Source organism: Leptonychotes weddellii, chromosome 8, assembly GCF_054177405.1.
Source record: "Leptonychotes weddellii isolate Sample4059 chromosome 8, ASM5417740v2, whole genome shotgun sequence".
NCBI lineage: Eukaryota > Metazoa > Chordata > Mammalia > Carnivora > Phocidae > Leptonychotes > Leptonychotes weddellii.
This window is the reverse complement of record NC_138376.1, coordinates 75776469-75787809: the sequence shown is the minus strand read 5'-3', so window position 1 is coordinate 75787809 and position 11341 is coordinate 75776469. Positions and strand designations below refer to the sequence as shown.

Here is an 11341-nt window from a genome sequence, read left to right as displayed (position 1 = left end):
CTTGATGAAGTCCCAATAGTTCATTTTTGCCCTTGCTTCCCTTGCCTTTGGCGATGTTTCTAGGAAGAAGTTGCTGCGTCCGAGGTTGAAGAGGTTGCTACCTGTGTTCTCCTTTAGGATTTTGATGGACTCCTGTCTCCCATTTAGGTCTTTATCCATTTTGAGTCTATTTTTGTATGTGGTGTAAGGAAATGGTCCAGTTTCATTCTTCTGCATGTGGCTGTCCAATTTTCCCAACACCATTTGTTGAAGAGACTGCCTTTTTTCCATTGGACATTCTTTCCTGCTTTGTCGAAGATTATTTGACCATAGAGTTGAGAGTCCATTTCTGGGCTCTCTATTCTGTTCCACTGACCTATGTGTCTGTTTTTGTGCCAGTACCATACTGTCTTGATGATGACAGCTTTGTAATAGAGCTTGAAGTCTGGAATTGTGATGCCACCAGCTTTGCTTTTCTTTTTCAACTTTCCTCTGGCTATTCGAGGTCTTTTCTGGTTCCATACAAATTTTAGGATTATTTGGTCCATTTCTTTAAAAAAAGTGGATGGTGTTTTGATAGGGTTTGCATTAAATGTGTAAATTGCTCTAGATAGCATTGACATCTTCACAATATTTGTTCTTCCAATCCGTGAGCATGGAACGTTTTTCCATTTCTTTGTGTCTTCCTCAATTTCTTTCATGAGCATTTGATAGTTTTCTGAGCACATTCTTTGCCTCTTTGGTTAGATTTATTCCTAGGTATCTTATGGTTTTTGGTGCAATTGTAAATGGGATTGACTCCTTAATTTCTCTTTCTTCTGTCTTGGTGTGTAGGAATGCCACTGATTTCTGTGCATTGATTTTATATCCTGCCACTTTACTGAATTCCTGTATGAGTTCTAGCAGTTTTGGGGTGGAGTCTTTTGGGTTTTCCACATAAAGTATCATATCATCTGCAAAGAGTGAGAGTTTGACTTCTTCTTTGCTGATTCGGATGCCTTTTATTTCTTTTTGGAATCAACTTGTCAATTTCTACCGCAAGGGGAATAAAAGTCTGCTGTGGTTTTGATTGAGATTATAGTAAACCTATAGATCAAGTTTAGGAGAATTAGGATATATCTCTCTCCATTTAGTTAGGTCCTCTAATTTTTCTTAGCAGTGTTTTGTAGTTTTCAGTGTACAGGTGTTTCATGGGTTTTTTTTTTTTTTTTCAGATTCATCTCTAAGTGCTTCATATATTTTATGCTATATATTTTTTCATTTCTGATTGTTGGTTGCTGATATACAGAAATATAATTATACAGTTAATTTTTATACATTAATCTTATATCCTGCAACCTTGCTAAACTCACTTACTCTAGATTATTTTGTAGATTCCATTGGGTTTTCTACCTTGATGATCATCTACAAATGAAGACAGTTTTACTTCTTTCTTTTCAATCTGGGCTTCTTTTATTTCTTGTCTGTTTGCACTGACTAAAACTTCTGGTGCAGTGTTGAATAGAAATACAAAGAGAAGACATCCCTGTCTTATTCCTGATCTTAGGGGGAAAGCATTCAGTTACTGTTAAATATGATGTTAGTTTTAGGTTTCTCAGAGATGAAGGTACCCTTCTTTTTTAATTTGCTGAGAGCTTTCATTAGGGATGGATGTTAGATTATGTCAAATGTTTTCTTCTGCATCACCTGAGGTGATAGTGTTGTTTTTCTTTTTAAGTTTATTAATAAAGTGAATTATATTAAATGATTTTCAGATATTAAGACAGTCCTGCATTCAGTCACTCACTGCACTTACATAGTTGAATGCTCTGTTGTTAGGCACATACACACTAAAAATTATGTCTTCCAGGTGAATTGACCCCTTTATCATTATGTAATTCCCTTCTTTTTCCCTGATAACTTTCCTTCCTTTAAAGTCTGCTCTGTCTGAAATTAATATTAGCTCTCCTTGCTTTTCTTTTGATTAGTGTTAGCATGGTATATTTTTCTCCATCCACTTACTTTTAATCTATATGTGTCTTTATACTTAAAGTGGGTTTCTTGTAAACAACATATAGTTGGGTTGTGTTTTTTTATCCACTCTAACAGTCTCTGTCTTTTAATCATCTAGACCACTGACATTCAGAGTGGTTACTAGTTACAGTTGGATTCATATCTACCATATTTGTTACTGTTTTCTATTTGTTGCCCTCGTTCTTTTTTAAAAAAAAAAAAATTTTATTTATTTATTTGAGAGAGACAGAGAGAGCACAAGTCGGGGAAACGGACAGAGGGAGAAGCAGACTCCCCACTGAGCATGACCTGAGCTGAAGGCAGACGCTTAACCGACTGAGCCACCCAGGTGCCCCTGCCTTCATTCTTTGTTCCCATTTTTGTCTTCCACTCTTTTTCTGCCTTTCGTGGTTTTAATTGAGCATTTATGTGATTTCACTTTCTCCTTTATTAGCATATTGGTTATACTTTTTCTTTTTTTAGTGATTGCCCCAGTTTACGATATACATTTACTACTATTCCAGTTCCATTTTCAGTTAACATCATACTGCTTCACAGGTGGTGTGAATACTTTATAATAACACAATAATACTAATTCCTCCCTCCTGTTTCTTGTATCATTGTTGTCATTCATTTCACTTTATATATAAGCATACACACACACACACATATACACTCACACAAGCATATATATGTAAGATATATACATATACATAATCAAATACATTGTTGCTATTATTATCTTGAACAAAGTGTTAATCAGGTCAATTAACAATAAGAAAAATAAAAGCTTTGGGACACCTAGGTGGCTCAATCTGTTAAGTGACTGCCTTCGGCTCAGGTCATGATCCTGGAGTCTGGGGATCAAGTCCCACATCGGGCTCCCTGCTCGGCGGGGTGTGTGCTTTTCCCTCTGACCCTCCCCACTCTCATTCTCTCTTGCTCTCTCTCTCATTCTCTCTCTCTCAAATAAATAAATAAAATCTTTGAAATAAAAAAAGAAAAGAAAAAGTAAAGTTTTATGTTATCTTCACTTATTCTCTCCTTTCTTTATTTAGATTGTTTCTTACCTATATTATTTTCCTTCACTGTAAAGAACTTCTTATAATGTATCATATAAGTCATGTCTACTGGCAACAAATTAACTCAATTTTTATTTGAGAAAGTCTTTATTTCTCTTTCACTTTTGAAGGGTAATTTTATAGGGTACAAAATTCTAGGTTGGTGAGTTTTTTCTCTCAGCACTTTAAATATTTCATTCCCGGGCACTTGGGTGGCTCAGATGGTTAAGCGTCTGCCTTTGGCTCAGGTCATGATCCCAGGGTCCTGGGATCAAGTTCCGCATCGGGCTCCCTGCTCAGTGCAGAGCCTGCTTCTCCCTCTCCCTCTGCCATTCCCTCTGCTTGTGCTCTTCTGTCTATCTCTCTGTCAAATAAATAAATAAAATCTTATAAATAAATTAATTAATTAATTAATTAATATTTCATTCCCCTCTCTTCTTGCTTGCATGGTTTTTGAGAAGTCAGATATAGTTCTTATCTTTGTTCCTCTATAAGGTGTATTTTCCCTCTAGCTTCTTTCAGGACTTTTTTCTTTATTTGGAATCAAAGTTTGAAGATGATATGCCTCAGTGTAGATTTTTTGGATTTATTATGCATGGTGTTCTCTGAGCTTCCTGGATCTGTGATTTGGTGTCTGACATCAGTTTGGGGAAATTCTCAGTCATTATTGTTTCAAATATTTCTTCTGTTTCTTCTTCTTCTGGTATTCCCACTATGTGTATGTTATACCTTTTGTAGTTGTTCATAGTCCTTGGATATTCTATTCTGGTTCTCTCAGTCTTTGTTCTCTTTGCTTTTTAGTTCTTGAAGATTCCATTGATAATGTCATCTAGCTCAGAAGTTCTTTTCTTAGCCATGTCCTGTCTACTAATAAGTCCCTCAAAGATCTTCATGTCTGTTACAATGTTTTTTGTCTTTAGCATTTCTTTTTGGTTCTTTCTAGCATTTTCACCTCATTTTACATTGCCCATCTGTTCTTTTTTTTTTAAGATTGTATTGATTTATTAGAGAGAGAGCACAAAGTGGGGGAGGGGCAGAGGGACAAGCAAACTCCCTGCTAAGTGTGGAGCCTGCCTCCAGGCTCTATCCCAGGACCCTGAGATCATGACCTGAGCTGAAGTTAGATGCTTAACCAACTGAGCCACCCAGGCCCATCAGTTCTTAATGCTATCTAGTTTATCCATTAGAGCCCTTAGCATATATTAGTTGGTTAGCAACTAATTATAGTTGTTTTAAATTCCGAGTCTGGTAATTCCAATATCGCTGCCAGTCTGGTAATTCCATTATCTCTGCCATTCTTATGTTGGCTCTGTCTATTCAAATTGGGTAGGTTTTTTTGTTTTTTTCATTTTGTGGCAGGGCTTTTTGTTTGTTTGTTTTTACCTTTTGCTATATCTTGTAATATTTTCTTGATACCCAGACATAATGTACTTTGTGTAAAAAAAAAAAAAAATGCTGTAAATAGGCCTTTAGTAATGTGCTGGTGAAGTGGGGAGAAATATGCTATAGTTCTATGATTAGGTCTCAATCTTTTAGTGAGCCAGGCCTCGGTACTGTGAATTTCACAGGTGTGAAGTGTGTCTCAGGTTTTTTCTCCCCTCTTAGATGGGACAGGATGATTACAGTGGCTGAAGTTGGGTATTTCCCTTACTCCAGGTCATTTAAGCTCTAATAGTACCTTAGGTTAGGCTGTAGTTAACTAGTTTCTCCTGAGAGCAGGCCTTGTTAAGAACAGAATTCTCTGGCATATTTCAAACTGGAAACCCCCTGCTGGAACCTCCTGCTGGAAGCTCCAGCGAATTTTTCTCTGATATTTCCCATAGGAATCTGGCCAAGCTCCTGAAGGTAAATTTCACAATATTTGGGGGGTTCCCCTAAGACTGGGTCCTCCTGGAGTTTTTAACTCTGAGTTGTCCACACTGATCCTCCAGCAATTCAACAGTTACAGCTCAGGTTTTCTTACTTCAGCACTGGTTCCCTTGGTGGTTTCTGCTCATGAGTATCTGTTTCTGTTAGCTATGACTCCTTGTATTTGCCTATGTCTCCAATCTTGGGGGCAGCAGTTTGCCCCATGTCCTCTCCTCTTTTATGGATCCAAGAAGAGTTGTTGATCTTTCAATTTGTTCAGCTTTTTACTTGTTGTTAGGTTAGAATGGTGACTTCCAAGCTCCTTACATGTGGAACTGGAAACTCTCAATTTCAAATCACTTTATTTTAATCTGATTTATTACAATAAATTTTAAGTTAATGATTCTTCTTTTCATCCTTTTCTTACTTCACCAATCTTATCTCAACCTCCCTGCCCCAGCCCTGCCATATTCCTTCCACTCATCCTATAGATCTTAACTTAAATGTCATTGTTTCCAAGAAACTTTCCCTGACTCTCTAAAATAAGTAGGTCCCCAAACTGAATGTCCCTTCAGCACCCTGTACTTACCATATAATAACATTCATTGTACTTTGTAGAACTTATCTGTCCCTGAGGAACTCTCTGATTCACTCCTGTGGCTCCAGTGTTAAGTATATTGTGTGATGCCCAGCAGGTCCTCTGTTATTTTTGTTGATTGTATAAATAAGAAGAGCATTCATGCATTTCAGATATATTGTACATTATTAGCTTGCACTTACATATTAATAATAGTATTGAATAAAGCAAAGTTCTAAGGGGCATGATTGGTTGCCTTATGGTTCTTCTAAACGATGTTTTAAATGTCAGTAGTTAAGCTAAGAAGTACATTAATTATTATACTTTTGATCCAGCATTATTTTCTACATGTATATATATGTGTATGTGTGTTTTTTTTCCCCAGGATGCAGAAGAATATACAGATTTGCCAGTAAGACATAATGAAGATCATATGAATAGTGAACTGGCAAAATGTCTTCCCTTTGAATCTAATCCTCATTCATTTGATAGCCCTCACACCAAAGCACATCTCCTACTACAGGCACATCTCAGCAGAACCATGCTGCCCTGCCCAGATTATGACACTGATACCAAAACAGTCTTGGACCAAGCACTCAGAGTATGTCAGGTATGAAAGTCTAATACTTCTATCTTATCCCATCATTTCTGCTTTTTTCCCCCTGTTCTAGGATAAAATATACTTGCATTTAAAATATTTTATCATAGCATTGTTGAGAAAAATCTAATGAATCAAATCAAGAATTTTCAAAGTAAAAGGCAAATATAAATGCAATAAGATGACAATTTCAGTTACCATTGGATGAAAATTGAAAGTAAAAGTAAATGCCAGGTACTTTTCTAGGTACTGAGCATACAGCAGTGAACAAGCAAAAGACTGCCTGCTGTTATGGGCTTTCACTTGAGATGGAAAAGACATTTAAAAATATAAGTGAAGGGGTGATAACTGCTGTTTTGTTGGTTTTTTTTAAGTAATAAAGTAGAATAAAGGAAATCTAGAGAAAGATGGAAAGTGTTGTTTTTCACTACTTTAAATGTGTTCAGGGACTGTCTTGCTTATAAAGTAACATTAAAGAAAGAATTAAAAGAAGAGTGAGCCATAGGATTATCTGAGTGAGTATACTCCAAAAACTACAAAAAGCTAGTGCCATGTCTCTCATGTAGGAACTTACTTGGTATAGTCAAAGAAAAATAAAGGAGACCATTGTAAAGAAGGTGGAAAGGGGCACTAGAAGTGAAGTTAAGAAGCAGTGGATATGGATATCATTTTCTCAGAGAAAATGGAGTCAGGTCAAGGTAGGGAGTTTGTAAACCGTTAAGGATTTTGGCTTTTACTCTGAGAGGGAAGCTGCTAGAGCAGTGGTTCACTAGTGGTTATGTTGGTTATATTTATGAATATTTACCATGTTAATTAAAACTGAAAAATTCTCAAATATTTATTATGTTATTTAAAAATAATAACAAACCCATTATATGTTAATAGAAATAACATGATTTTTCAGGAAAGGTAACTATTTTCTAAGACAATAAAGAAAGTTAGTGAAAAGTATAAAATTATTTTACATTTTTGCAAATATCTTTAATGTCTAGCTTAATAGAAGTCAGCTAGATTCATATATCTCCTTTTGCAATCGGTCTGTTACAATATGATGTTTTATGAAAAAAAGTATGAAGTATATGAAGAAAAGCCAGCCTCACAGAGATATGTAGTTTGAAAGGGGAAGAGTATTTTTTATAGCCTTTTCAGGTAATTGGGGATATTCTTTTTTGACACTACATGGAAACTTGACATGTGGTTTTTCTTGAAAGTTGCAATGTCAATCTGAAACCCTATCAATGAACTTTTCATACCTTGAGTGCTTTAGGGCTAGGCATGAAATGATGGCGGCTGGACCAGGTTGGTATGTGTGAGATTGGTTAGAATTGGTTAGTTTCCTGTATTCTTTTTTTCAGAATTAACAGAATCTGCTGATGAATTGGAAAATGGTTTTTAGGGAAAGTGAGGAGCCAGAGAGGTTTCCGGGGCTTTTCTCCTGAGCAAATGGAGGAATGGAGCTGCCATTTACTGAGAGATAATTGGGAGAGGAGCAGTGTTGGCGAAGCGCTCCTAAGGGAGTGAGATGATGAGAGATTTGATTTTCTACATTTTACCTTTTTTGGACATTTCTGTAATAAAAAACAATTTTTAAAATTTCCCAAAAACTTAGGGTTTTTTTAAGGTAGAGTAAATAGGTCTGTGTACATGGAGGTACATTATAGCATCATTTACAAAATTAAAGACTTGTAAATAACCTAAGTATCTTTCCAGTTACAGAATGCTGTAAAATATTACAATTTCATTTGTGAATTCTACATGTATGTAAAATATCTATATGTGCAAATATACCTAGAGAGAAGATGCAGAATAGTGTCCACCAAAAGCCATTTCTAGCAGGATTGTGGGTGGTTTTTAATTTCTCCTTTATGCTTTTCTGAAATGTTTAAATGTTTTAAAATTAGCTTCTAACATTTTTATTATCATAAAAAAACTTAATTATATCATCTAAAAGAATAGGAATATTTCGTAAAATAGAATAAGTACAAACTTTCAGGAATTAGGGAAGTAAGGCTATAATAAACAGATATTTTTTGACATCCTGTTGTAAGCAGCACATGGTTTACCTCTCTAGGAAGACATGTACACACATACCCCGTATTTTCTTTATCCATTCAATTATGAGTGGACACTTGGGCTGCTTCCATGTCTTGGCTATTATGAATAATGCTGCTATAAACATAGGGGTACATGTATCCTTTGAATTAGTGTTTTTGTATTCTTTGGGTAAATAGTAGTGTGACTGCTGGATCATAAGGTAGTTCTATTTTTAACATTTTGAGTAACCTCCATACTGTTTTCCACAGTGGCTCCACCGGTTTGCATTCCCACATCAACGGTGCAAGAGGGTTACTTTTTCTCCACAACTTCAACACCTGTTGTTTCTTGTGTTGTTGATTTTAGCCATTCTAACAGGTGTAAGGTGATACTGCATTATAGTTTTGATTTGAATTTCCCCGATGATAAGTGATGATGAGCATCTTTTCATGTGTTTGTTGGCCATCTCTGTGTTTTCTTTGAAAAAATATCTGTTCATGTCTTCTGCCCATTTTTAATTGAATTATTGGTTTTGCAGGTATTGATTTATATAAGTTCTTTATATATTTTGGATACTAATCCTTTATCAGATATGTCACTTGCAAGTATCTTCTCTCATTCTGTAGATTGCCTTTTAGATTTATTGATTGGTTCCTTCACTGTACAGAAGCTTTTTATTTTGAAGTAGTCCCAATAGTTTATTTTTCTTTTGTTTTCCTTGCCTTAGGGAACCTATCTAGAAAAAAGTTACTATGGTTGATGTCAGAGAGGTTACTGCCTGTGCTCTCCTCTAGGATTTTTATGGTTTCAGGTTTTACATTTAAGTCTTGAATCCCTTTTGAATTTATTTGTTTGTATGGTTTAAGAAAGTGGTCAAGTTTCATTCCTTTGCATATTGCTCTCAATGTTGCCCAACACCATTTGTTGAAGTTACTGTCTTTTGCCCATTGGAAATTCTTTCCTGCTTTTTGAAGAAACCCACATTGCATTTAGTAGTCACTTCTCTTAGTCTCCTTGACTTTCATGATCTTGGCACTTTTGAAGAGTACTGACCAGTTATTTTATAGAACTGTCCCTCAGTTTGGGTTTGCCTAATGTTTCCTCGTAATTGGATGGAATATATATATATATATATTCACTGCAGTTACTTCTTTGCCTTTTGAAATTAATATGTATTTTGTGGGGAGATGCTTTGAGATTTGAGATTATGCAAATATCCTGTTTCTTATCATACTTTGCCACATTATTTTCAGAGTCCATTGGTGAATTTTGCCTGAAGCAATTATTACTATTCTGATTTTCTGTTTCCATTTTCCCTGGAATTCTACTGGAAGGAAGAACTTGTTCTTCTCTATTTACTTATATTTTATTCACTTATTTATTTATATAAGTATAGACTCGTGAGTTTTTGTTTTATTCTATTAGGTAAAATCCATTGCTATCATTATTTATTTTGCTGCACAGATTGTCTCGGCATCAACCACTGGGGCCTCTCACACTGGTTCCTCTATCCCTTTGACATGTACACATTATTATTTTAACATCACCTTGCAGTCTTCCATCTTGTACCTCTGCCTGCGCTAGCACTGGAATCAGCCATGTTTCCAAAGAGCCCTGGTTCTTTTTATTAGAGAATAGTTTAGAGACTAAAATCTGGAGGCTTATTGACTCCAGCACTATCTGGGTATCTTTGCCTCTAGACCTACCCACTGGACAAAGCTAGGAAATATAAGTATGCAGACAGACATCTCTACCCATTTGCATATCTACTTATCTCTGTGTATATGTATATGTGTGTGAAAACATTTGTATTTACAAAACCATGAGTTCATTTCCAATACCTCCAATTCCAATCCAGTACCAAAAGGTTCATTTCACTCTTCTTTTTAAATTTATAAGTCCTTTCTCCACCTGTGAAAAACCTGGCTCTTATTATTCAAAACATATTTACTATTTCCTCAATCCTAGCATACTCCTGATGTCATTTTAGAATTACTAACCCTTTTTCCTACAAAAACCAAGTTTACTAGCTAGAGTACAATGGTTGTGTTTTGTTTTTTTTGTCCGTGGAAGCTCAACAGCTCTTTTTCTTTGTACATTTATGCATATACATACGTGCTCTCTCACTTTTTTCTTTTGCAGATTTTTATCATGCTGTTTTATAAACTTTTTAACCTAATAATTTATAACATTAAATATTCTTTAACACTAAATGTTCTTCTCAACATTTCTAATGGCTGCACTATATTCCTTCATGTGAAGGTCATAGTTTATTTAATGACTCCCCTATAGTCATTGTGGTGGAATTTTCTTTATTATAAATTATTAGTTATGATCATCTTAAATGTTGAGTTGGCTTTTCAGAAGCCACCTGGTAAAAAACTTTAGATTTATCCTAAATCCTCTCACTCCTGTAATTTGTAAGATTGTAATAAAAGTAGGCAAGCCAGAAAGAGAAAAGAATATTAGGGTTGCCAGTGGAGATTTTGGGGAGAAAATCAAGAGTTGGTAAAATTTTCTGTGGCTGATTGACAATTTTATTATTATACCCTATTTTTCTCATTTGATAACGTGGATATTGTCGGCCTTAAAAAAGTATTGGTTCAAGCAGTTTTCCAAGCTGCAGCCTTGCTGGCTGATTGAAAATTATACTACTACCCTCGTGGGACATGAGCCTGACCTTGGGTCTATGTGTGGGACTCAGTGCTACCAGCTCTTACCATAAATCCAGTTCTGCTCTTGTTTTAGTATAAGGTGCTAGGCAAGTCACTTAACCCCTCAAGTCTGAGTAAAAATAACACCTTACAAGAATAGGGCATTAGTTAATGTTTATAAATTAAACAATGATTTGAGGACTCAAGGAAATAGGTCTATTTTAGTATTCTCATTCTTAGTAGTTCTTTTCTTTCCTTGCTTTATCATAGTCATTTACTCTAAAGCTTTTTTATGCTCTTTATTTTATAGAAACATACCTTTTATTTCATTTAGATTGTGAAAACTCTTGACTACCCATGTCCTAGGGGATCTTTCACAAAAGAAAAACATAGTTGCATAGTCCTACTTCCCTGCTTGAAGTCAGAATGTACCAAACAGCCTGCCCTCCCTACTTGTACCCATTGAAATTATATATCTAGATCATTTGAGTCATTTTTTTGGTTTGGGTATTTTTGTAATGGTTCCTTTTAATATGTTACTATTACTAGTATTTCCATTTCTATCCCGCTGAACAAAAATAAAAGTAAAAATTACTGT

At 35.4% G+C, this 11341-nt stretch overlaps 1 protein-coding gene across 2 annotated transcripts in view; it reads left to right on the top strand.

Annotated features, from left to right (window-relative positions):
* The window catches only part of ASCC3 (activating signal cointegrator 1 complex subunit 3), a 301692-nt gene that overhangs the window by 269585 nt on the left and 20766 nt on the right, over positions 1–11341 (top strand). For both annotated transcript variants that reach the window (XM_006727550.3, XM_081828714.1), the window contains exon 37: positions 5843–6067. In XM_006727550.3, the coding sequence (XP_006727613.2) occupies positions 5843–6067 (225 nt within the window). The remainder of the gene's footprint in view (positions 1–5842; positions 6068–11341) is intronic.